The sequence below is a fragment of the Mustela lutreola genome, chromosome 4 (genome assembly GCF_030435805.1).
Source record: "Mustela lutreola isolate mMusLut2 chromosome 4, mMusLut2.pri, whole genome shotgun sequence".
Classification (NCBI taxonomy): domain Eukaryota; kingdom Metazoa; phylum Chordata; class Mammalia; order Carnivora; family Mustelidae; genus Mustela; species Mustela lutreola.
In genome coordinates this window covers 55,043,192-55,069,885 of record NC_081293.1, presented here as the reverse complement: position 1 = coordinate 55,069,885, position 26,694 = coordinate 55,043,192, and the positions used below count along the sequence as shown (strand labels likewise).

The window sequence follows — 26,694 nt, the reverse complement described above, 5'->3', positions numbered from 1 at the left end:
GTATGAGCAGGACTTGAACCGAAACGAGGTTTTCTGGGCGCACCGGCCAGACCCTGTGCTGGTTACTTTCATGTAGGTGATAGTTTACCTGAACAGCAGGCCTGGGAGATTCCTGCAGATCTCCCCATTTTATAGAGGAAGAACTTGGGGCATGGAGATGACCTACAGTGGGGTGCCCTGGCCCCAGTCCAGCCAGGTCAGTGGGCCTGGACCCTGTGTCCCCACTCCTGATGCTCAGGGGTGGACAGCCCCAGGCAGCCGCACATCTGCCCATCTTGGATGTGGGAACGCAGTGCCGGGAAAGACGCGGGCAATAGCACGGTTTGGGCTTGAGCCAGAGCCTCCAGGGGACAAACCAACCTTTGTCATCATCCCTTTCAGTGGAGAGAGGTGAGGGGTACCCAGGGTCGGGGTGGAGGCTCTAGGGCCTGCTTCCTTCGGTGGCCCAGGGGACGTGGCTCAGAACTCCTCCTGCCTCCTGCTCAGAGGACAGCTTCTCTGCTTTGGTCAGCTGTCTCCAGCACTTGTGTTTCTGTGCCTGAGATCCAAACTCAGCTCGAGAAAGCATACCTGAGATTTCCAGTGTTTCTTTCCAGGGGCCCCGCTGCAGGGACAGGCAGAGGTGCTCAGGGATGACCCCCACCCCTCCACCCCACCTCACTTTCCTCACAACTCCAAGGAGGAGGTGGAGGCAAGACAGGCAGGCTGGGCCCGGGCATTGAGAGGCCTCTGATGGTACCGGGTGTGGCCCTATAATCCCGCTGGCTGGCCACCCTGTTCCCTAATTAAAGTGTCCTTTTGAAAATGCCCTCCGGTTCAGGCCCGGCAGTATTGGAAGAGGCAGGCACCTCCCAGAAATCTCGGCAGCTTTCTCACCTCCCCTGGAGGGCCTTGAGGCTCTGGGCCTTTGGTCATCCTGGTGAGGCTGGGGGAGTCACACACACACTAAAGCGAGGACCCCAAGGGGCTGTGCCTGTCCCATCTTGGTCCTTGTCCTCCCCAAGCCACCTCTGTCCAACACCCCCTCGCTGAAGGCAGCCGGCTGTCCTGGTCCAGGAGCCTGGAGAGCGTGGATCAAAGGCTCTATTGAAGAGGCTTGTTAGAGCGGGGGATGCCAGGGGCAGAGGAACGGCTGGGGGGAGGTAACCCAGAAGACTGAGTCACCGCGGGCCAACTGTGGTGAGTGGGCAGTGGGTGGCTGGAGCCAGCTTTTCGGGCTGGGAGGAGAGCCCAGCCAAGAGGCCCAGGAAAGGGTTGTGCTGGCAGCTCAGGGCTCTGTGCAGAGGTTGTCACACCTGCCTGGGGTCCCCTCCGGTGAGCAATCCTGTTCCTCCGCAGTCCCTTACGAAGGTGGCCTTCCAGCCTGGTCGGTGCTGTGGGGGCAGGGCTGGGGAGGGCTCTTGCGTCTCCCGGAGTCTTTCCCACACTGGAGGCCCAGAGTCCGTGGGGCTGTGCTGAGGGTGCAGGGGGAGTGGCCGATCCACACCCATGGAGGCTGGTCAGGAAGGAGCCACTCCGCTACTGGGCTAAGTCACCCCAGCTCTCTGGTCTCCGTTTTCCCCTGGGGTTAGGTTGGGGGTGAGTGGAGACAGTTCAAGTCAGGGATGATGGAATCTTTTTTTTCATCACTTGATTGGTGTGTCTGGGTGTGTCCTGTGTTGAGGAGTCTGAGGCCCTGTTCAGGCATTGATTAGTGATGTCTGCCACAGCCTCTGGTGGGGCCCTGCCGCTATGTGTTTGAACCTGAACTGGATTTTCTCTATAGCCTTGATACTCTCTACCATCCCAAGACTCTGAGGCAGACAAGGACTCCCTCATCCTAGCTCTGCCTGTGGGTCCTGAGATGCCACTGGAAATTAGTCTCAATTTCTCCATCTTCAAAAGGGGGAGAAGGACTTCGTTGAACCTCCCAGGCCTTGACTCCCAAAACTCATCATTCTCAGGGTTCCCGAGCCCTTTCCTATGCCACCCTGTGCAAAGTGGACTGTGCCCGTGCTCCAGAACCTTCTCCCAGTGTGGACCTGAGCCCTGGATTTTCCCTTTCACTGGCTGTGTGATTTAGGGCAAGTGTGTTAAGCCCTGAACCGTGGTTTGCAAAGTTGGGGCAACAGTGCTTGGGCCCTTGGAAGCCACCTGTGTGCTCTGAGTGCTCAGCCCCAAGGTGCCATGCTGATCAAAGTGTCAGAAGAGCTGGTTTCTTTGTCTGCCCCTGACCTCAGCTTTGCCTGGAAATTTTGATGGGGGGGTGAGTTGGGGGAACTCAAGGAGACTTTCAAAGCATCGCAGGCCCAGACTTTCTGCTCTCCGCCGCTCTCTGCTGTGCTGAAACCGCAGCCCCAGCCCAGGCTGGCTTCTCCCTAAACTCTCCGTCCCTCCCTCTAACCAGCCCCATAAAAAGGGAGCAGGGCAGGAGGGAGTCCGGCTGCAGACTTTGTAATTTGGCTTGGAGGCGGCTCCTGTTCGTTTTAACCAGGCTGTAATTACGGCTGGCACCCGACACCCCTCATTACCGGAGCCTGGAAGGAGGACTGTAATTATAGCATGCTGGGTCCCGGCTGGAGTGGTGGGGGGCCAGGCAGAGTGGGGGGCTGCAAGGCCAGCAGACAGCCCTCCGGGTTGGGGCCCTGGGTGCCTTCCCCAAGGCTCCTCATTTCTCTTGCTTCCAGAGCTGTTCACGGAAAGGGTGGGACATAGGTCGAATCAAGGCCTGTCCTCAGGGAGAAGAGGATCCACAGGGGCCCAGGTAGTCCATCCATTCATGTGAAGAGCACTTATGAAGCACCTACTGTGTGCCGTGCTGGCACTGGGGGTCGGCAGTGGGCACACACGTGCCATCCTGCCAGGGACAGTGTTCAGGCGGCAAATGTCAGTGAGGACATCACACTGCTGAGAACATCTGAGTATGTCCACGCTGGGTGGCAAAGAGCCACCATCCCAAGGCTTGAGTGGCCCCAGGGGCCCCATTCGTTCCCCTGGGACCCCCTCCCCAGCCTCGCTTGGCACGGCAGGGGCTCTGGGACCCTGGCCTAGGGCCCACAGAGGGGGTTCAGTGTTGTGACTGCGACCATCCACCTGCCTCCTGGGGTGAGACAAAGATCTGGTGGACACCCAGGCATTCGACAAGGTAATACACAGAGTACGTAACTAAAAATGGTGGCAAGGGCAATAAGGAAAAAGAAATACCCAAGGAAGAGCCAGGGCCCCAGGGTCATTGGGAGGAGCAGGCAGGAGATCTCTGAGGAGATGACCTTTCAAGGGGAAGTTGGAGGCAGAAGGGTTCAACCAGGTGAGGGGAATTGGGGCAATGACTCAGCATTCCAGGTGTCTCCACTGGGGGCTTACAGCTTGGGGTCTGATGCTTTGAGGTGTCCCCATGCTGGCCGGAAGCATGGACAGCAGTGGGATTTCTCCTGCACATGGTGCAAAGAGTGCAGGACCCTTGACTGTGGACCTCCAGTCCAGGCCTAGCTCTGCCAGAGTGCTGTGTGACCTTAGGCCAGTCACACCCTCTCTGGGCCTTGGCATCCACATCTGTGCACTGGGAGGCCCCATGGGCCACAGCCCTCCTTCCCTGCCACCACCCCTGGGTATTTGAGGAGCCTGTGACCAGCAAGTCCTGTTTAAATACTACATTTTGGAGGTGTCCTGAACTGTAAAGCAAGGACCCCACTGACAGGATGGGGGTAGGGGCCAGAGAGCTCGGACCGAGAGCTGGGGGCTGAGAACTCCGGGGCTGTCCTATTCTCTCTGCTGAGTTATTAAGAGCTACCCGGAAGTAGACACAAAGGCAATTGTCCTGAGCTGGAGTCAGCCCCTAGCCCCCCAGCTGAGAACAATTGGGGAGGAAAACCAAGGCCATTTGTCCAGCACGGAGTGCAGCGGTGGCGGCGGCTGGGAAAATGTCGAGTATTCCCTAGCTAAAATTAGACCCCTACTAAACCTTTACATCAAGGCAACCTGAAGTGTCTATTGTTTTGAACTTGCCATCCCAGAGGACATGGGGGCAGGAGGGTCTCAGGAGAAGCGTGTGACCGTCCCCCTCTCAGGGGCTGGACCAGTGGCCGGTGCTGAGCCATCCCCTGCTCCTTGAGGGTGCCCAGTAAGGTGGAGCAGACCAGGGGACAGATGGACAGATGGGGGGAGGAGAGGGCACAAGGGTCTGACTGGCCAGGGTCACCAAGCACCGGAGGTTGACACAGCTCTGGTTTCCTACTGGAGACATTCTCCCTTCAGCAGTGACACTGTTATTCCCCGGGCGGAGTGAGGGCGTCAAGAAGGAAGTGCAGGAAACATAAACAAGAAGATAAACAAGAAATAAAAATAAATTGGAAAATAACTCTCATCTTTCCTGGAGGAAGTAGACATCTCTCTTGGCTCATGGGGGACAGGTCCTGCCACTGGACTGCCAAGCCTGGCTTCAGATCTTTCCTCCGCCACCACTTGGTGACTTGGGCAAGTTACTTACCCCGCTGAGCAACTTCAAACAATGGAGGTAACTATCACCGCAACCTCACGGAGTTGTTGGGAAGACAATAGAGATGATGTAGATAGTGACAAGGATAATAAAAACAGTAGCACAGCCTATGCCCAGTAAGCCCTTTTGATGTGGCACGTACTGCTCTGAGCGATTTGGGCGTGTAATGTGTTCAACCCTCCCATTTTGCAGATAAGGAAACTGAGGCCCCGAGAAGCTAAGGAATGTGCCAGAACGCAGGTGCAGGGGAAACTGTCATTATCCTTAGTGCCGCACACCAGAGCCAATTTAAGCTAAGGTGGCCGGCCCCATGCTCCTATGTGATTCCTTTTGTTCTTTTTGAAAGGTCTGCGGCTGAATCACAGAAGCTCAGAGAAGGGTTGCTGACCACTCAAGCACCGCCTGTGGGCTAGGTGGTTTACATTTCTGTTAGACAAGAGAGCGTAGAGCTGTGGGCCAGCGGCAGCACCTGGGAACGTGCTAGAAATGCAGGCTCTCAAGCCCCACTGCAGACCTGTTGAGTGGGGGTCCAGGGATGGAGGAGGAAGGCCATGGCGCCCCGGGTTTCTCCACGCCTTCCGGGGGTCCTGGCTCATGCTGCTGTTTGAGAACTACCATGGTGGAGGTTGACAGGTAGGGGCTTAGAGACAGGGAGATCCAGATGTAAGGGCCAATGGCCCTGCCTTCTGACCTTGAGCAAGTTACCTAGGCTCTCTGTACCTCTTAGTCTCCTTGCCCACAAGCTGGGGGTCCTCCTAAGAGTACCGGGCTCAAAGGTTGTTGGGAATATTCAGTTGGACGCCAAGTGCTCTGTGCAGTGTCTGAGAGCCGGCCTGCCTGTAACTGTCCTTGTTACTGGTTCCCCATGTGACCCGCTGTGACTCAAGGCCATGGGAAAGGGAACGTGGGTCTGTGTGGCCAGGGAAGCCCATGAATCGCACCCAGCCCTCCCTCCAGAGCAACGTAGCAGAACCGAAGGTGACCCCACTCCTGGGGCTGCAGGGTCGAGGGCAGCTGAGATGGACATCTCCCCGCTACCGGGCTGGCTCCCCATCTTTCAGGAGCCTTCAGTGTTAACCAAAGAGACTCATGAACCACATGAGGCTCTTTGCTCCACCCCTTTCTCAGGGAAAGAGCAAAGGCATCTCCAGGGAAACCAGGTTTGAGAATGAGTCTGGAGACAGGGCTATCTCCAGACCCTGAGCTCTTGGGCTCCGGGCCCTCTGCTGTACGCAGTTTCCAGGAGTGTGTCTTGGCTCTTGCCCTCACTACCTTCGTGTTTTTGAAGGCTCCTTAGAGGCCTCCAGGGAACCCTGCGCTCCTCATCCGTGCCCTCCTCCCCAAGAGGAGGCTCCTGGGACCAGGCCAGGCAGAGAACACAGCCGCACTCCCAGGCTCCTGGAGAGAACTCTCCCACCGCTGTCCCCAGGTCCTCTGAGCCGCCCACATGCCTTAGTGTCACATCGCACTTTCACACCTCTGGCCCCAGCCATCACTGAGAAATGAGCACAGTTGGGCTAATGATATCGCGTCCATTTTACAGATAAGCCCAGGGCCCAGGACATGGGGCAGCTGGCCTCCTCACGCACGAACCTTTTCCATGTTTTCCTTCCACAGAGCCGCACTCCCCCCGCCACGTCTTTTCCTCCTGAATTCTTTATCCCCCTAGCAGAGTGGGGTTGACCCTGCTCCCACTTCCTCCAGGGCCCGTGCCCTTCTCCATGCCATGTCTCAGGCTCTTTCCTCCCCTCTGCTCTCCCTGGAGCCCAGTGGCGCCCCACACCCCTCCTTGGAGAAAGGCCTTGTCATGGTGCACAGGGGCTGGGCACCTGCCCTCTCATACTTCCTCTGGCTCCAGCTCAGAGGTCAAGGTGAGCAGGCCGATCCCTGAGCCAAGGAGACCTAGTGATTACATCAGCAGGTACAAACAAGGTGGCAGCAGCCGGGCTGGGAGTCCCACGGGGCTGGAGGTGGAGCTCCCCCTGCCCCACGCGAGTCTGTTTCCTTCCCTCCTTCCAGCTTGCATCAGCCTTTTGAAGCTCCATGTCATCACTGAGTGGGTCATCACCGAGTGGGCCGGGGTGGGGATGTGGGGCAGGGTGGGGAGCGGGGCACCTGGCCCGCACCTGGAACCCAGAGGAAAGCCTTAGGGCTATTGATCAAGAAGTCAGCCAGGACTCTGGCAGCCCCAGGAAGGCATAGCCACCATTTCTTACTGCAAAATGAATAAACAAACAAACAAACAATTATAAAGCTTAGAGCACCAGGCTGCCCACCTGGCAAAACAGTTTCACACTTCTGGCTTGGTGTTCCTGACAACCCCAGGGGGTTGAAGCAAGTAAAAGTGACCCCATTTTCCAGAAGGCAAGATTGAGGCTCAGAGGGAAGTGGCTTACCCAAGGTTGCTTCATGAGCCAAGGACAGCACCATGGATTTCAGCCCAAGAAAAATATAAGGGATTAGAGGGACCTGGAGAATGAGCACTCCCTGGGGTCGCCCAGGTGGAAGTAGTCAAAGCATGCTTCCGGGAGGAGGCGGACTGGCTGGCTCCCCAACTGAGAGGGAAGGAGCTACAGACATAGCTATTGATATATTTCTGCACAGATGGTGGGTCCGCAGGCAGAGAGACATCACTGTGGGGCTAGGCTGGAAGCGGACGGAGCAGGAATCTGAGAGTCAAGATGTGGGATCCCTAACCTTGAACTTTTGCTGGGAGCTTCCCATGGGTGTGACTGAAGCTTGACCAGAGCTCTCCAAGGCCCTACCACAGGTGTGATCAAGGGGAGATGAGGACATCTGATGAATGAATGGAAGAGTGGGGGTGAGTCCCTGCCCACCACCCTATCTCCCTTGAGATGTGCCTGAGTGGCCATGTGGGGGTTCCCCTTGGCCTGGGGCACCTGTCTCCCCACGTCTCCACCGCTGAGAACTCAGCTGTTCACCCAAGACCAGGGCCAGAGAGGCAAGGGCAAGAGCACTGGGCTGAGTGCCAGGATGCCCACGTTCCAGCCCCTTTGCTTCCCACTTGCTCTGTGACCTGAGACCAGTTAATCCAACCCCTGGGAGCTCAAGTCTCCAAGGTCTGCCTCCCTCGGGACCCATGGAACCCTAGCCCAGTCTTGACCTTGTGGAAGAGGCAGAGCAGCGGTGTGGATCGAGACCAGGGCTGGAAGCCACCTTCCCTCGCTTTCCTGGCCTGAGCGCAAACTCAGGTGGATTCCAGGCTCAGAAAAAGGACAAGGAGGAGCCCCATGCTGCTCATCTCGCCCTCCCCTGCTGGCGCTCTCAGCTTTTTCTCTGTCCCTCTCCCCGTGACTCCACCTCCACCTCTCATCATCTCTCCTCCTTTGTCGCAGGGCACGTTTCAGAGATTGGCAAAGGCCAGAGCCTGCTACCCGTTTTCTCTGGCCCTGATGTGGTTCTCTTTGTGCAAATGTGATGCCCAGATACTAGGCTTGCTGTAGCCACCCACTGGCGGTTTGCCCTTGGACAAGTCATTGCTCCTCTCCGGAAGGAAGAGTTTGGACTCAGGCCTGAGGGCCCCATAGCGCAGAGTCTGAGCTGCCTCTCGGTGCCTGCCGGGTGGCCCACAACCCGCACTGGTGCAGGGTCTGGCCAGGCGTGGTGATGGTGCTGAGGGCGGCCGGCAAGGATCATAGCCAGTTTTCTGCTTTGCAGTGTGTGGGCGGTTGTCTCCCCTTTGCGAGGAGGGGTTGTTCAGCCTGGGAGTGTGAGGCAGAGAAGGAGAGGAAATTTGTGCCCTGGGGCTCTCCAAGAACAGGCCTGACCCTGGACTTCCCAGGAGGGCATGCAGGCAGCTCACCTGGAACAAAGGGCAACAAGGACCTCATCGCTGCCCCACCAGGCAGTCCCTGAGCCAGAGGCTGTACCTGTGGGCTTTTTCACTCTTCCCCAGGACAGGGATGGGACCCTGGGCATCTTTCTGCTCAGCACCCAAATGTATCAAGCCACTGATGTCATTGCCCTGTGGCCTCCCGTACCAGCTCTGTATCCTGCTGCTTCTCCAGCGACCCGGGATGCGGTGCGGGGGGGCAGTCAGCCACACTGGCCCGCGCCTGTGCCGTGTGGGACCGTGCTGAGCACCAAAGATGCTTTGTGCATTTGGCTTATGGTTTCAAAGTCTTCAGTTAAGGGCCTTGCAAGGGAAACAGAATATGGAACTGTATATCGTGGGACCTCGGTAACAAATAAGCGTCCTGTCTGTAGTCTGAGAGGACCGACGTCTTGTGTTAATTCTGGTAAACAGGAGGTGGGAATGGGTGGTTTTTATTTTCATTCTTATTTCTTCCTCAGTTGTCATCAGAAAAGGCCAAGAGGGGAAAAGAACATGTTTTCATTAGAAAGACAAGGAGGATTTTTTAAAATAAAGTCCCTCCTCCTGTCCTGGGAGTCTCTAGAGCTCAGTTTCTCTACTGGCTTTGGGGCCCAGGTGCTGTGTGATTTTTAGATCAGGCCACACCCTCTCTTCTCTCCATCTTGAAAGACAAGGATTAGATGGTCTCTGAGGTTCCCTGGGTTAGTGGTGTCCTATAGGATCAGGGCTAAGGTGAGCCCAACGTGTGTGCGTCCCCTCTGGCTGCTTCCTCCCGCCTCCACCTGCCACCCCAGGTGTTGGGAGAAGTCCTGCAACCCTAGTAGGTCCAGCTAAACAGGCAAACAGGATTTCCAGGTTCTCCAGGAGCTTGCCTTCCAGAGAGCAGACTTGTTCAGACACAGACAGGGAACAATCAAATACAGGAAGAAGGGATTCCAGAGGTGAACACTGTCAAGAAAAACAGACAAACAAGCAAAACAACAACAACAACAAAAAAAAACCCAGGACAATCTGGGGATGGCAGAGGGGAGAGCAGAGGAGGATCAGTGCACACAGCCCAGTCAGGGAGGGCCTCACATGGGAGTGGCAGGTGGCACTGAGATCTCGGGGACAAAGAGTTGCTGCTGCAAGAGTACAGAGAGATTGGCCCGTGGTGCGCGTGCACTCCAGGAGAGAAGAGCAAAGGCCCTGTGGTGGCAATAAAGGAGGCACATTCAAGGGGCAGGAAACACGCCTGCAGGCGGGGGCGAATGGCTTGGGGCGCCGTGATGATGAGTGAGCCTCTGAAGTCGGAGGGTTCGGTGCCGGGTGGGACTTCATTCCAGGTGCAAATGGCAGCCGTCAGAGGCTGCAAGCAGGAGAGGGGGAGTGACCTCTGTTTCACGAGATGGCTTGGCTGCTGTGAGCATCTCGGATTGGAGGGGAAAGGGGAAGGTAGGGAGCACAGTGAGGAGGTCCCAGCAGGAGGACCTGGGCTTAGGGAGGGAAAGGGAGCCCTCCCTAGCCAGGACTGGAGCCACTCAGGTGCATCCCATGCCAACTCTGAATGGAGGAGAGATGACCAAATAAAATAGAGGGTCCCCCAGGGGGCCTGAGCCACGGCCATTGCCGTAGAGCACTGACATAAACAGCCCTAAGAACGGAGTCACTGTCCCAGCCCAGTGGCGGGGATCCCAGGGAGAGGGTGGCCTGTGACCATGGGTGTGGTCTGCGGATGTCTGCTCTGGGAGTGTGTGTGTGTCTCAGTGTGACACCAGGCTAGCAACAGGTCCCTCCAGGCTAGGATGGATCTCTGTTTGGCTGGGCTATCCAAAACAAGTCTGGGACTTGTCAGGTCCCAGAGGTAGGGAGGCCAGGTGCTGGGGTGAGGACGCCAAGACCCTCTTCCCTTCCGGCAAGCTAGTGAACTCTGGAGAGACTCTATTTGCTCATCTGCAAAATGGGCAGGAAACTAGCTGCCCCCTGCTTATCCCTTAGGGCCTTGTGAACCAAAGGAGGCCTGTGCTTTAACAAGAAGAGCTTTGGGTTTCTCATTAGCTGGGAGCCTGAGCATGTTCTTTAATTTCCTTGAGCCTCAGTCTCCTCCTCTGTGAAATGGAGCACCTAGCTCACAGGATTACTGTACTGGTGGTGTTTATTATCACACTGCTATTGGTAAAAGGTTATTTTCTGGAATGTGATGCATAAGAGAGCTCCGAGCCCCTTGTCTGGGAGAAGAGGTGGAGGCAGAACGCACCCCAAGCCTCCTTAGGGCCCAAGCCTCCAGGCGTAGTGACACCCTGGGACCTAGGGCTTGGAAGGGGAGTCGGAAATTAGTCCTAGAAAGGCTCAGGCTGAGGGAGCCCAATGGCTGAAGGAAAGGTGTGGGAGGAGGGACTCCGGTGTGGAATGCAGCCTCCCCAGGCCCCACTGAGAGTCTGAGGGTAGACCCATAACCATAGTGTCCCTCCTGACTTTGTAAGTCGTGTGGCCCCCAGTAACGTGGGGCCTGAGCTCCATTCTGGGACTCAGTGCCTCCCATCAGCTCTTCACTTGCCCTCACTTGTCCTTGAGCCCTTCCATTTCTCAGGGTCAGCCAGATACCCCCCTTCGGGATGTAAGCCACTGCCCTAGCTGGCCATCACGGTGAGGCCGCTTCCTGTGGCCAGCACAGGAAGTGATGTCATGGGCCCAGGCGTGTCTACAGAGGGTGTGGGAAAAGGGCTGTGCAAGGGGCCTCTTTTGTTAGGAGTAACTCAGCGTCCCCCAAGCCCGCCAGCCCCCATTTGTCATCAGTAACGGCCATTGTAACCGCCTCTGAGGGGGGCCCCAGCCTGAACCCCACAGCAGCCAGAAGCCAGGGCCAGATGGAAGAAGGGCTTTGTGTCCAGGGAGGGGTCCTTCCATGGGGGGCTTATGTGTTTTTAAAACATAATAATAAGTGGGCTCCCCCCCCCCACTCTCCGCATTCCCCACTGAGCACATCAGCCTCGCAGTGAATGGAAGAGATTTTCCATGCAGTGGGAGGTCAAGTCTGGCGAGAATCAGCCCGCGTCCAGGGGCTAGAAAGACTGTGATTGCTGGTGATGAATGTGCCCAGCGTGGGGTGTCTCTGTCCCTCACCTCCCGCCTGCTCCCCTTTCCCCTTCCAGCCCTGCCCCGTCGGCGTGGGCGCCGCCTCAACGCCAGCCAGCCCTGGAGACCCACAGCCCAGCTCAGCTACAGATGCCCACCTCCTGCTGCTGAGCCTAGGGTCTCGGGACTGGCCCTGTCCCCCACCTGGGGACCCCAGACCGGTGGGTGGGGACGGCAAGGCCCTTCGTACCCACCGCGGCAGCCTCATGCTCAGGTCTCTGCCCTGGGCAAGACCAGAGGAGGCCCTGGCTGATGAGGGTAGTGATGACTTTCCAACCCAGGCAGGGGGAATCCAGAGACCAAACGTTTGCCTCCAGCCTTGCTCTGCCCATGCGGTCTACCCTTCTCAGCCCCCAAGCAGAAACTGCACTCTGGTCCAGCTTGGCTATTGATTTGCTGTGTGATGTTGAAATAGTTACATTCCCTCTCTTAGCTGGTGGAACGTAGGGCTCCAGGCCCCTCTGACTATGACTTTCTATGCTTCTGCCTTTTCTCCCCTTTCTTATAGATGGCCCCAAGAGGTAAAACAACCTCCCCAAGGTTTTGGTGGCAGAGTGGGGATTCGAACCCATTCCTCGCAGGGTCACCGTCAGGGAAGCAGGAGTGTCTGGTGATAGTCTCCCTTGTAGGAATGTCTGAACACTGTAGTTTTAGCTTCTCCCTCTCCTCAGGGGTAGCTCAGGAAAATGCAGCTTCTTCCCTTTGGTCCTGAAGCCACTTCCTTCACCTCCAAGGCCTGGCTCCTGCTTATTCTAGTGGCTCAGATTCTGACACCTCTTAAGCAAGCCCAGGGCCTTGGCTTCCTCCCTGCCAAGTGGGACCCTGTGTCCCCACACTGGGCCCTGCGCAGGCCTAGCCCCTGGGAGGGAGTGTTGAACCTAGCACAGCAACTCCTGGCAGGTGGGGATGGGGCTCGGGCTCCCGGCTCTGTTTCTCCGCCCCACAGGCTCCACTCACCTAGTAGAGGCCCTAGAGGCCGGTTACTCGGTCCTAACACCATGGGAGGACACCAAGGAAGGTGTGGAGGGCTCCCTGCTCTCCAGAGTGGCCACCAAAGCTATTAAAGGAAACTTGGAGCTGCCAGAAGCAGGATGTGCCTGCCGGACCCCCAACATGACCACCCCCTGCCCTCCATGCTTTAAGTGGGGTTCAGAGCAAAATGGAACTTGTCCACAAGGAAGCCAGGTTGGTGGTGAGGGTGTGCAAAACTGTGTCTCGTGACTATGTGAAAGCAAGGCGAGAAGGCCAGGGTAGGCAGCCCCACACTTCGGAGGAAACACTCTTCTCTGGAAACTCAGAGGTTAAAATTGTAGCAATGGCTGGAACCTCAGACAGCAAATTTCAGTTGAAAATTTCAGTTGAAAGTAAGAAGGACTTTTCCATTAGGTCGGTTCAAAGGAGAACCTGGCTGAGACGAACAGCGGTAGTGAGTTCCCTGTCCCTGGAGGGATGCGAGTCAAGGTTGGATGGAATGGATGAGGGATGTTGTACAAGACGGCCCTCACAGTAATCTCTCTCCCTGTGACTCTACATCTATGTGACACACATGACACACGTGACAAGAACCCTCAGGCAGCTGTAGGTAAATTGGAAGTGGGGGTTTGAAAGGCCCCCACAAGTGGTCCCACCTGGAGGCGCGGGTGGTCCTCGTGAGCTGAGGCCTGGGGTGGGAGGGCCTGGACCTAATTGGGAGAGCCCAGCAGCAAATAGTGCCTCCCCCTTCCTCCCTGGGCTCCCCCACACTGTGCCATAGGACCACAGTCTGTGCAGGGGGCCTTTAAGCGAGCAGTAACAGTGGCAAAAAAGGTGACCACTCCCACAGGAAATTCTCTTCAGCAATTAAAAATGGACCCAGTAGGGGGCGCCTGGGTGGCTCTATCATTAAGTGTCTGCCTTTGGCTCAGGTCATGATCCCAGAGTCCTGGGATCAAGCCCCGAATCGGGCTTCCTGGTCAGTGGGAAGCCTGCTTCTCCCTCTCCCACTCCCCTGCTTGTGTTCCCTCTCTCGCTGTCTCTCTCTCTCAGAGAGAAAGACAGAAAGACAGACACACTTGGTGTTCCTGCCAGCAGGAACTCCAGATCTGGATCTGGCCTGGCACAAGCAGGCTGCCCTCCGCTGGGGGCTCTTCTCAGGTCTGAGTCTCCTCTGGAAAGAGCCGTAGCAAAGCCAGGGCAAAGGTGATGGGAAGAGATGGCCCTTTCTCCCACTGACCAGGTGACCTTGCCATGAGGCAAGTCCCTGGGTGCCCTGTGTCTTCATCTGGAAAATGGGAAGATAAGCCTCTGCTTGGGGGCTGTGGGAAGTAAATTGGGCAAAATATTTAAAGTTCCTGCCACGTAGTAGAAGCAAATCCCAGTTCTAATCCAGAAGCCAGATTCAGGTACCTGAATGCCCGGGTTATCTCCCTCGGTCTGCGGCCCACTGGCTGCATAGCCCTGTGCCAGTGACTTCATCTCCCTCGGCCCCTGTTTCCTTGTCTGTAGTAAAGGCATAAAAATAGTACCTAATGCATAGGGCTGTGGTTCCCAAAAGCTATGCCAAAGCACCCCAGGGTGCTGCACGCATTCCCAAGGGTGCTATGGGAAACTGTTCATCTTGAAGGAAAGACAGCCATGCTGAACAGCTGCCAGACATTGCCACAACTGTTGGCTCAAGACAGCTGTCGATGTCAACATCGCGTATCCTACTTCTGTCCTTTACTGAGCATCCTGTCTTTGCAGAGGTGGGGTTTGGGCATTTGGAAGTACTCTGAGACAGACAGTGAGGGTGGTGGGGCCAGTCTGATTCCAAGACTGAGAAGCAGTAGTACCCAAACGGCGTGCACACCCCACACGCCTCGTCACTGTAGCTCTTTAAGAATGGACTACAGATCTTACTTTTTCTTTCAATTTACGGGTCTTGTTTTTTCAAAAGGCTGCCAAGTTGTTGGGACACACACACACACACACACACACACACACACAAGCTGTTTAGATCTAACTATTTAACCTCTAGGAATTTCTTTTGGCCTTGGGGTAAAAGTTACCAAGATACTAAAGACCAAGGAAGTGTAGGAGGCTCTGTGGAGGTTGGTGCGGGACTGTGAGTTCAGAGGAAAGCTTCGGGCAGAGTCGTCCCCTGGGGACCCTGAAACTCCATCAGTCTTCTCCCTCTGGGCTGGCCCTCAGCCGGGACGCCTGTGGAGCCTCCCTCAACTGTGACGGCCCAAGCCAGGGGACAAGCCAAGGAGGGGAATGCCCACTGATGTGGCTGGGGACCTAGCTTAGCTGTTCCCCAGACCCTGGCAACACTCCCCACCCCCCAGCCCCACTTTTATTGAACTTGGATTCTCTGGCCACCTACTACATGCCAGGTAAACATAGAGTCTGCCGGTGGTCTGTCTGGGAAGGATTTCTCTGGTCAGAACTGGCCCTTCTTGTCTCCTGGCTGCATCTGAATTCAGGACCCCAGGGGGATGGAGATGTTGTAAGGGGGCACCAGCTACATCATCCCCCCCACCCCGCCCTGCTGGGCTTGGGGAGGCATCAGTGAGGATCACTGGCTATATCCCACCAAGGCCAGAGAGGAAGCTTTGTGCCAGGGTAGAGAGGAGGGATGGGGGGGGGATGGAGGGGGGCAGAGGCTGCCAGACTAGGGCCCTGCTGTACTAATGGACGTGTCTCCTGTTCAGTTTCCTCCGCGGTGTCTGCGCCTGCTTTATAAATGAGCCACATTAGGGTTATAAAACCAAGTCGTAAATACCGGCTGTAGTGCCGCAGAGAGTCAGAGCAGCCATCACCTGGGGGGCTGGGGGGCTGGGGGGCTGGGGGCCGTATGTTTAGAAGAGGGAGTTAGCAAGTGACTGGACCTATGGGCTCCCCTGTACCTTCTCTGATGACCTCCACCCCCCCAAAGGGAGGCCTGGTCCCCCCCATTTCACAGATGGCAGTGCCCGAGGTCAGGAAGGGTGACTTCAGACGCAGAAGTGGCTTCATCTGAAGTCTGTGCCCTGCCTCACCCCTCTCAGGTCTGAGACTGAAGCAAGGCGCTTGTGGCAGGGGTGGGGGAGCGGGTCATGGAGCCTTGCCGGTGCTCTGCTGCCTGCACGCCCTCCTGGCTCTACTTGCTCTCCCGGCTCCTGGGAGACGCCATCCCGCTCCCTGGGCGGGGTTTCACCTTGCTGTCAACTGCCCCAGCTCCCAGACCCCAGGGGCTGCCAGTCTTCTACCTACACGGAAGGGGTCTATCTGCCCAGCAGAGGGAGGTGGGCATGGACAAGCCCTGGGATCCTCCGTGCCCTTCCCAGTTTAGCTGCGCACCAGCCAGGGAGCTTCGGTCCGTCATTCCCCCACGCGGACGGTCTTCAGTTCCGAAACAAGAACGGTTGTGGCCTCGATGAGCCTTTAATGAGAGAGCTCTTAGAGTTGTGGGGTCCTGGCTGGTGTCAGGACAGGATCCATTTGGATTCTCAGATGCAGGGATGCTCACCCTGTCCCCGAGCTACTCCAGCAGCAGGCCATGTGGAATCCTGAGCAGTATCCCAGATGCCGGGGGTCTGTTTATCAGGTTCAGAACTTGGCTCTGCCTCTTGCTAGCTCTGTGCCCTAGAGCAAGCTGCTTCACCTCTCCCAGCCTCAGTTTCCCCACATAGAAATCAAAGACTCCCATAAATACCTTACAGAGTTGTTGCAAGAGTGAGGTAAGCTGACTGTGTAAAGTACTAAAAACATAGCCCCTACTTAATGCCAGGCGAGCCCTAGTCGCCATTTTCATGTGACGATGTGCACCTACTATGCGCTTGCCCCCTCCTGGATGCTCACGCTTGTCTCGCTCCTGTGGTCCTCAGAACAGCCCAGGAAAGGGTGTTGATCTCCCTGCCATCTTCAGAGACGAAATACCGTGCTGGGAGTTAAAGGGCTGTCCTGGGGTCCCACGGAACATGTTAGATGGAGCAGGTTTCACACTTTCCTGCTGACTTCCCCTTTGCTCCGCGGGCCGCACACACGCACTCCCCCCTGTGACTGACCGTCTGGAGCCAGTGACAACCTGTGCATGTTCTCAGAGCGCCTGAACCCCCCACCCTCACCCCGAGTCTTAGCAGGAGCTCCTGGGCCACAAAGAGATGGCTTGTTCTGTTCATTCTGGAGAACAGAGTGTCCCCTTGGCCCCTTTGGACATAGGGGGCTCCCTAGGGCCATGCATGTCCCATCGTGACCTCCTGGGCTGGGGGCAAGTGCTTCCTGAGACCCCACCCCACTGGAGGAACTGGGGTGCTGGGACAGTGACAGGCCATGGCTGGCAGTGAGGGGCTGGGCGGATGCACACCCCTGCAGTTTAATTCATTGTTCCCTCTGGAGCTCACCCCCCCCCCCCATCGCTCGCCCCAGCCATCTGATTGTTTGGCGCTTGGTGTCGTAAAGTCAGTTTTCCTAAAGTGGATAGTGAACCAATGGCCTGGCCTGGCCTGGTTTCCCTCCCTCCCAGAGCTGGTCGTAGTGGGACCCTCTCCCTTCCTGTTTGTCTCACCTCGTGAGGCACTGTTCTTTCCACAGAGGCCGGCGGGCTGGGGTTCGCATTTGGCCCCTTGTTGGGGAGGAGTTGTAGTGGACACAGCCCATCTGTGTTCCCAGGCTGCGCAGTTTTCTTGTCTGCTCTTAGGGTGGAGTGTGTGCATTTGGCTGAGGTGGGAAGGGCTGAGGAGTGGGGCAGAGACCACCCCGAGGAGGGGAGGCTCTGTATAAACGCTGCTGGGGAGGTGGTCTCCCACTCCATGCTGCTGCCTGCCTTAGGCATTCAGAGGAGGAGGCCCCATGGGGGGGCCAAGCACCAAGGAACCAGACCTGGTGCAGCCACCCCACCTGACCCCACCTCATGCCTCTGAGGGTCCTGGGTTGTCTCCCCACCTCCACCAGCCTGGCAGGCTGGGGCTGCCAAGGGCAGCTGTGGCTTTAGGGCAAAAATGGCTGCTTGTGATCCATGCCAGCCCTTCATGTCCTGTGGCATCACTATGGGAAACCGGAGGGAGGCTTAGTAGGTCCAGTTCAGGGGATACTGGGGAGGGCTCAAGGGGTGTCCTGGCCCGGACCATCCATTCAGCTCTCCGGGCCACCCTGACATCTCTGTCTGGAAAGAAGGAGAATCACCCAGGGTCAGAGAGCTAGGACTGGCTCCAAAGCACAACCTGGTAAGAGCTGGGGGATGGGGAAACTGAGGCTCCAGGAGGGCCAGACCTTGCCTGGGTCACAGAGGGCATCTCGGCTGGTCTCCAGCTACTCATTGCACCCCCCCTACCAGCCTCAGCCTCATGAAGCCCGCCCTCTCTCCACAGGCACAGATTCCAGCAGCGAGGTGCTCCCCGACTCCTTCCCGTCAGCGCCGGCTGAGCCCCTGCCCCACTTCCTCCAGGAGCCCCAGGACGCCTACATCGTGAAGAATAAGCCTGTGGAGCTGCGCTGCCGCGCCTTCCCCGCCACGCAGATCTACTTCAAGTGCAACGGCGAGTGGGTCAGCCAGAATGACCACGTCACACAGGAGGGCCTGGATGAGGCCACGGGTGAGCCTGCTCCACTCGTCCGGTCACCACCAGGGCCCAGGGGTGCCAGGGACACTGGGTCCTGGGCCTGGCTCTACCCTGGGCTCTGTGTGAGACTTCACATGGCCATGGCGCCCCCCCCGGGGCCTCAGTTTCCCCTCTGGGATTTATCCTGGATCTGTATCTCCCCAAGCATTGGCCACATGTCCCTGTCTGACTTTGCACTACCAAATGAAAGAGCACGGAGTCCTTTTCTCTCTGTCTCCATCTTACATCAGGGAGCAGTTGGGGGCAACGGGGCGAACGTTCTTCACGCATACACTCTCACGCTTGTACACTCCAGCACCTGCTGTGCACCCTGCATAACGAGGAGGAGCTGCCCCGTCCGCAGCCCCGGCCCCCCAGCACGTACCCAGATTTTGGGACCCTCCTTATTGTCAGAGGGCCTCTGGGTTTGTGGGAAGTGATTCTGTTCCCGTTCATAAGATGCTGTGTCTCCTCCTCCAGCTGTGTTCGCTTTGAAGACGAGGTTGGTTTTACTAAGTAGAACACCATGGAGGTGGTGCTGGGACAGAGCCCAGATCCCAACAGGAAGATGTACGTGGGGTCCCGGGCACCCCCAGAGGTGTCCCCGAAGCCAGATAGGGGCTTCCGTGTCCCCAGGCCCCTCAGAGGGGGTCCTTTCCAGGGCTCCAGGGGACCGCTGCTGCTGGTGACCTACAGGTGGCCAGTGCCAGGCAGCCCCAGCCAGGCCCAGGTTCTGGGGGGCCTCTCGCCCCACAGCCTGCCTCTGCTTTGGTTTCCTCCCCATGTTTCTCGGTCTGTCCCCCCCCACACAACATGCTCTCTCTCACTCTCTCTCCTTTCTCCCTCCTTCCAACTTCTATTTTTCTGGGAAAATCTCGCCGATTTCAGAACCATCCAGGCTTAAAAATACACCCCAGAATGTACTTTAATGCCACTCAACTGTGTACATTAAAATGGTAAGTTTTAAGTGATCTATATTTTACCAACATTTTGAGAGAATTTTAGAAAACAGATCTGGAGTCTCATGCTCCTCCCAAATCTAAAAAATAAAATAAAGAATTTTTTTTTAAAGATTTTATTTATTTATTTGTCAGAGAAAGAGAGAGAAAGAGAGCACAAGCAGGCAGAGTGGTAGGCAGAGGTGGAGAGAGAAGCAGGCTCCCTGCTAAGCGGGGAGCCTGGTGTGGGACTTGATCCCAGGACCCTGGGATCATGACCTGAGCTGAAGGCAGCGGCTTAACTGACTGAGCCACCCAGGATTCCCAAAAAAGGAATTTTTAAAAGAGAGAAAAAAGAAATGTACCCCAGCCACCCCCGTGGCTGCGTGACTCTGGGAAGTTCCTCACACTCTATGAACCCCACTTCCTATCCTTGTAAACTGGACATTAATGAAGGTCCCCATGGCGGTGGAACACGGTGGGGCCTGCTCAGTGTTGAGCGTAGTGCCAGGCACTCAGTAGACCCCATTTCTTCCATCTTCTTTCTGGCTTTTTCTTGGGCTCTTTCTTCTTGAAACTTGCCCTTATTTCTGTGTCCCCCTGAGGCCCTCTGGCCCAGATCAGAGGTCAGTGGAGTGGGTCCAAACCAAGCAGAAGGGTGGTGTACCTCTCACCAACCCTGCAATTGGGAGTGATTGTAACAGCACGGCCCCTACTCCCCCTGCTACCAGGCCCATGAATGCCCCCTTCCAGCGCTGTGGGAAAACCAGGCTGGGCAGGGAAAGAGAATTGAACAGCCCAGTCATGCTCCGTAGGGTACTTTCACAGCAGGTGGTGGGTGGGCCAGGGTCAGAGGGGCCTTCCCTCCAGAAGTGAGGCCTGGCTCAAAGCTGATGGTGACTGGGGGTGCATTATGCACAGGGGGAGACAGAAGATTGAGGTTGGGGCCAGGATTCAGACCTGCCCAGCCACCCAAACCCACACTTGGCCACCATGCCACAGTACCACGGAGAGTACAGTAGACAGTCCTACCCTCGAGGGGCTCATCAGAGCCCATGTGTAAGCATGAGAGGAAGAACTGGGACATGTGGCAGGGAAGAGCAGGGAATTCTGAAACAGGGGTAGTCAGGAAGGGCTTCCTGGAGGAGGAGGCCTTGCAGTCCTCCCACAGGCTTTGGGGGAAGAGCTTTGGATGGGCATCCGAATCCAGAAGGGTTCACTCCTTTTCTGAGCATAAGAAGCTTTGTCAATGGTTTGTAGGAGAGTGATGGATCCTCTCTGGGTAGGCTGCTGGATCCAGTATCCAGAGAGGCCTCCAGGCCCTAGTAGGGAGCTGTTGAGAGATCGGAGAGCTCCCAGGAAGAGGGTCCTCCCACCATCTCCAGCTCCCAAGCAGAGAGAGGCCACATGTTGTCTTCACATATTTGTGGAAAACCTTTTCTGTACCAGGTCGTGGGCCCCGGCAGTAAACAGAGCAAAGCCCTGCTTTATTTTCCTGCAGGAAATAATAATTATCACAGACCACATCAGTAGATGATACAGTTCCAGAAAGTGGTCAGTGCTGTTGGAAAACCAGGCTGGGCAGGGAAAGAGACCTGCACAGCCCAGTCATGCTCCGTGTGGCACTTTGACAGTGGGTGGGGGGTAGGCCAGGTTCAGAGGGGCTTTCCCTCCAGAAGTGAGGCCCAGGTGATAGTGATTGGGGTCCAGTAGGCACATGGGGGCCAGAAGAGAGTTCCAGCCAGGGAACTGGGTGTGCAAAGGCCCTGTGGCTGGTGGAGGGAAGATGCCCAGTGAGGCTGTGGGTAGACAGACAGTGTAGGGCCTCACAGCCATGTGGGGGATCAAGGTCTTTGTGTTGTGAGGAGTGGAGGCACAACCAGGGGAGTGACCTGGCTTTGTCCATTTTGCAGAGCACACCCTGGCTTTAGGGCAGGACGTGGCTGGCACGGGACAGAGGGTTTGCATTATCCGGGGCAGTCTCCAGGGGAGTGGCATTGGTGGCTCTGGCCAGGGAAATAGATGGAAACGGGAGGCACTTGGCAGAAGAGAAACAGATGTCCCGCTGCCATGTCCCTGCTTCCCATGCTCAGACCCGCCCCCTGCTGACATCTGTCTCCCCCTCTCAGGCCTGCGGGTGCGGGAGGTCCAGATCGAGGTGTCACGGCAGCAGGTGGAGGAGCTGTTCGGGTTGGAAGATTACTGGTGCCAGTGTGTGGCCTGGAGCTCCGCCGGCACCACCAAGAGTCGCCGGGCCTATGTCCGCATCGCATGTACGCCTTCTGACACCCCCACCCCACTCCTCCGGGGCCCCTTCCCTGTGCCTCCTGGAGAGGAAGTTCCTCCTCTGTGGGGGCATCTCTGGCTGAAGATGCCCACAGCAGAGACCTCAGGGCCCGTGGGTGCCCGCTGAGCAGAAGCCTCTTAGACCCAGAAACGGGGCCACCTCTGGCCTTGGAATTTCTAATGGCCCCTATCGCCTACTTTTCTATAAAGGACCTACCTCCACGTTGTTCCGTGCTAATGATCCCAGAGTCAGGGAGGGAAACCTATTCTACCAACTCCACCTGGGAGGGCCCCCAATTTGGAGAAGAGGATATGCCCCAGGTCAAGCCCCTTCCCTTGGTGTGCACTGCCACCTAGTGGCTAGAGTTGGGCACCTCAGGCTTCAGTTCTCCCTCACTGTGCCTGGTGACCTACTCCTCTTGCTTCTCCCAGATCTGCGCAAGAATTTCGATCAGGAGCCTCTGGGCAAGGAAGTGCCCCTGGACCAGGAGGTTCTCCTGCAGTGCCGCCCACCAGAGGGGGTGCCTGTGGCTGAGGTGAGTGGGGACAAGAGGAATACCAGGCATGACAGGGTCCAGCCAGACGTGGTATTCACTACCAGCCATGGTGCCTCAGGTTCCCAGAGCTCTCCCCATTTCATAGATGGGAATGTCAAGGCTTGAGACAGAAGGGAACTACCACCTCTGAACAATTCAGCATGCACTAGATTCTGGATAGGCATAACCTCGAAGCTGGGGCAGAGCTGGGGCCAGATCCCCAAGGGCTACTTGGGTTGATCCCAGGCTCACTCTCTTGCAAGGGAAGTGCCTGTGGCTGAATCCTCCTTCCCCACCCAAAAGCCAAATCCCCGCTTTATGGACACCAAAGGGTCTCATAATGCCTGGGTCTGAGCATGGATACACTCCATGCGGCTTTTGCCTTAATGGCAGAAGGCACGCGCTGCTAGCTAATGCTTATTTTGTACTTACGGTGAGCTAAGTTCTCCCGCTCTCCACACTAATGTATTTAATCCTTGCGACAGCTCTGTCGGGTAGATGCTAATAAATGCTGCCCTCTGACTGATGAAATTGAGGCTGTCCAGCTAGTGGGTGGTTGTCACAATCCCTGGGTTCTGTACTATCAGCACAGTGCCTGTCCTATGGAAGGCCTGCCTCACCATGTCACCGCCATGGGCGGAACATGGATAGAACTTCTGTCCTGATTATGGCCGGGTGTCCTATCCCCTTCACAGAGGGCCCACTCCCCGGGATGCAGGTGAGTAGGCACTGGCCCTCACGCCCCCCCCTCCAACTACCCTCCTCCAGGTGGAGTGGCTGAAGAATGAGGACATCATTGACCCCACCCAGGACACCAACTTCCTGCTCACCATCGACCACAACCTCATCATCCGCCAGGCCCGCCTGTCAGACACAGCCAACTACACCTGTGTGGCCAAGAACATCGTAGCCAAACGCCGAAGCACCACCGCCGCCATCACGGTCTATGGTATGGGCCCACGCTGGGGCAGCCTAGCCAGGGGCTCAGGAGAGCCTGGGCCATCTGCCCGTCTCACCGAGTCCTATCAAAGAGGCCAGCAGGGTGCCAATGGACAGCTGGGAGGCTGAGGCCCAGCAAGGGGAGGTGCCTTTACCAGGATCACACAGCAAAGCTAGCAGTCAGGTCAGGCACTCTGGGCTTGGGCTTGAAACAGGGCCCAGTCAGTATCCTCATTCCCGAGCCTGGTGTCCCAGCAGAGTGAGAAACCACCACCTTGGCCTATAGGCTATTCCTTGCTGTTCCCTTGGACATAGCGGGGCAGAGCCATAGCTGAGATGCTTTGAGTGTGTTAGAAAGAACCCTACATCTGGTTTTATTACCAGGTGGCCTTGAGTAAGCATCAGCCCTCTCTGGACCTTCATTTGCCATTGTACAATGAGGTTGGGGATAGAGCTTGACCTCCCTGGTCCCCTCTGGGGTTGACGGCTGCAGCCCAGATCTGTCCCCAGTGCTACAGCAGGAGGGGTCCACTTAGGAAAGGCCAGGCCTCAGCAGAAGGGCCTCATCGGGGCTGGAGATGGGGTTAGGGGGCCCACAGGTGGCAGAGCAGGACCAAGCAGGTGACACTGCTGCCCTTGCAGTAAACGGCGGCTGGTCCAGCTGGGCAGAGTGGTCACCCTGCTCCAACCGCTGTGGCCGTGGCTGGCAGAAGCGCACTCGGACCTGCACCAACCCGGCACCACTCAATGGAGGTGCCTTCTGTGAGGGTCAGGCCTTCCAAAAGACCGCCTGCACCACCGTGTGCCCAGGTAAGGCCAGGGGCTGGCCGGCATCCCACCTCCCCTTCCACGGCCCCACCCTAGTTCCCAGCCCTCCTTTCTGTGCCCACGGGGCTGCCGCACTGGGGCTGGCCACTCTCTTTCATTGTGGGGAGTTGAAGATGCTTGTCCTAGGGCCTCTGCCCTCTCATTCTGTGCAGGCTGCTAAAGAGACAGACACAGAGGCTCTGAGCGGCCATCTGAGGGGTGGGCTCTCCTGCCCTCCAGGCTGATGGTTCTCCGGTGTCAGCCCCAGGGCTGGGATCCCAGGCTGCCTGGGGTGGGAGGAGCCTGTGCCCCTGCCCTTGACCTAGACATATCTTGACCGCCACCCCTAATCCTGCAAAGGCCCTCTCTTCTCCTCTGCTCTTCATGTCACCCTGTGCGTCCCCGTCTGTGGGTCCCCTGCATGCCTGGTTTTGTCCGGGCTCTTGGGTTTCTGTGTGTTTGCCTTGGGCTTGAGTCCCCGTGAGGGCCCTGGGCTGTGTCTGAGAGAGACAGAGGAGAGAGAGAGTGTGTGTGTGTTCGTGTGTGTTTGTGTTCTGTCTGCCACGCCCCCCCTCCATCGGTGCTCCGGCTCGGTGTCTTGGGGGTGGGTGTTGCCATATGGCTTGCATGTCCGGGGACCTTGTCTTGCCGTAGTGCGCATGCGTGGGTGTGGGTGCGTTGCAGCCTTCTGCGTGTGTAACGGCGCGTGCCATGCCCCACGCTCCCACAGTGGACGGAGCATGGACGGAATGGAGCAAGTGGTCAGCCTGCAGCACCGAGTGTGCCCACTGGCGCAGTCGCGAGTGCATGGCGCCCCCGCCCCAGAACGGAGGCCGAGACTGCAGCGGGACCCTGCTTGACTCCAAGAACTGCACAGATGGGCTCTGCGTGCAGAGTGAGTCCTCAGGACGCCAGGGCCCCGGGGTGTGGGCTTGAGCCGGATGGGAGGGGGTCCCCCCAGGCCGCCCCAGGTCTCAGGTGCCGCTGCAGTGGAGCAGCCCATGGGGCCTCTGCCCACCCGCCCACGTGCATCATCTCATCTGCGCGTTTTCTGTCACCTCTGCCATCCTTTCTCCACCACCTACGTCATTGTCTTTCCCTTTATTTCCCTCGACAGATAAGAAAACTCTAAGTGACCCCAAAAGCCACCGTAAGTCCCATTTCATGGCTGTCCTCTTTGTTCTGGGGGATCCCTGGCTCTCCTTAGCTGGCTTTTCCAGGGTGTGGGGTGCAGGGCAGTGTGGGAGACAGGGAGACTGGAAGGTGCCCCCTCAGCCACCCTCCATGGGGTCCCCCACCCCTGGTTCTGCACATGTCACGGCCTCTGTCACATGCAGACACAGGGAGACCCCCAGCTGACAGAAAGGACACTGCCCCAGCCCTCCTGTGATGGGAGTTGGGTCTCAGTGAGGAAGGGGCCTACCTGGGGATTCAGGTAGGATTTGAACCTAACTAGTTATGTGGCCAGTGCTGGTGCTTTTAGCCTTGTGCCCTCAGCTTCCTCTCTATGACAGAGCCAGCACCCAGGCCCACACTGTCCACCCAGATCCCCATACTGTACCCCCAGCAGCAGGACTAGATTCTCCAGGAAACCTGCTGCCTGCCGTCAACACCGAGGGGCTCGTCAGCTTCTTCCCCAGGCTGTGCTGTGGCAGCCCCAGAGCAGTAAAGCAGCTCAGGTGGATTGGCCTGTGACAATTAAACCATCATTCCCAAATAATTCCAGAATCGTAAAATCAACAGTGAGGCCCTGGGCCCGGCTCACAGTGGTGAGGGAGAACATCAGGAGAAAAAAACAAGCTCTGAGGGCCTCCTCCAGCTGCTCTCCCAGGGGGCCAGGATCCTCTGGGGAGCCCAAGAATGAGGGCCACTGAGGAGAGGTGGGGCCAGAAGGTGGCAGAAGTGGGAGGACACTGGGACTGAACCACCCCTACCTCCAGAAAGCTCTGTCTGCACTGGGGAAGTGGGGCTTGGAAGGGAAACCTGGCAGGGAAAGCGGGCCTACTTTTCTGAGCCCCCCACCCACAGGAGGGGAGATGGGACGTGTACTTCTTAGAAGGGAACAGCAGGCATTTTGGCTCTGCCTGTGTGCTGTCCTGCATGGTAGCCACTGGCCACATGTGGCTCTTTCAACTTCCTGTGAACTTAGTTAAAATTAAATACATTGCTTAAGACTTTGTTCCTCAGGGACACCGGCCACATTTTAGTCATTCATTAGCCACATGTGGCTAGTGGCTGTCGTCTGGGACAACACAGAGAACGCGCACGGTTGTAGAAAGCGTGGTCGGATGGCACTGCTGTGTAGACCCTACCTCTTGACCCTGACACCTTCCTGCTTGGCCTACAGAGAATTATTTGCAGCTGTGTAGCAGCCTGCCTGGGGGAGGGAAGTGTGGCTGTGGGTGGCCTCCCTGAGCCCATTCCTTCCCCTCCACCTGCTCACCTCCTCTCCACCCCATCGCCTTGCATCTCATTCCTTCCTCCTGCTTCCCCTCGGGCTCCAGGCCCCACCCGGCTTAGGATGCAAGTTAAGCTTAGGGAGGGCTGCTTGCAGAGAGTTCTGGGTGCTGAGACCTCCCGCCTGAGGGTGGGCTGCAGGCTGCAGCAGGGCTCTCAGTTAACCTCCTGGCTGGGACAGGACAAACTGAGCCACAACCCTATTCTCTTCTCAGCAATGAGCCACAAGTTCACTGTTGGGACGGACCACGGGTCATGTTGCCTGCTTTTGCATGGGGAGGGAAGCAGGGCAGGGGCCTTGAGACCATTTTACTTGCAGACACCGATGCATAGAGCAGTTCAGGCTTGCCTGAGGTCCCGGCCAGTTGTGGCAGGGCTGAGAGTAGGAGCTAGCATATACAGCAGAGATCTGTCCTGGGACCTTGGTCTCTGCCCCGGGACCTGGGTCTCACACCATCCTCCTGTGCCCGCAGTGCTGGAAGCCTCGGGGGATGTGGCGCTGTACGCGGGCCTTGTGGTGTCCGCCTTCGTTGTTGTGGGTGTCCTCATCGTGGTGGGGGGGGTGGTATACCGCCGCAACCGCCGGGACTTCGACACTGACATCACTGATTCGTCCGCCGCCCTCACTGGCGGCTTCCATCCCGTCAACTTCAAGACCGCGAGGCCCAGTGAGCACCTGGGGATATCTGGGATCGGGGGTGGGGGGTGGTGGCAGATGCCTGCTGGGACACCCAGAGAGGCATGACAGCCAGCCAGACCGGCCAGACTA

At 57.3% G+C, this 26,694-nt stretch overlaps 1 protein-coding gene across 2 annotated transcripts in view; it reads left to right on the top strand.

The window, feature by feature from the left end:
* The window catches only part of UNC5B (unc-5 netrin receptor B), an 81,438-nt gene that overhangs the window by 43,342 nt on the left and 11,402 nt on the right, over nt 1–26,694 (top strand). The window contains exons 2-9 of one of the 2 annotated variants that reach the window (XM_059170002.1): nt 17,732–17,956; nt 21,030–21,173; nt 21,619–21,722; nt 22,491–22,671; nt 23,304–23,471; nt 24,199–24,363; nt 24,586–24,618; nt 26,399–26,593. In XM_059170002.1, the coding sequence (XP_059025985.1) occupies nt 17,732–17,956; nt 21,030–21,173; nt 21,619–21,722; nt 22,491–22,671; nt 23,304–23,471; nt 24,199–24,363; nt 24,586–24,618; nt 26,399–26,593 (1,215 nt within the window). The remainder of the gene's footprint in view (nt 1–17,731; nt 17,957–21,029; nt 21,174–21,618; nt 21,723–22,490; nt 22,672–23,303; nt 23,472–24,198; nt 24,364–24,585; nt 24,619–26,398; nt 26,594–26,694) is intronic. The other variant, XM_059170003.1, reaches the window with a different exon arrangement.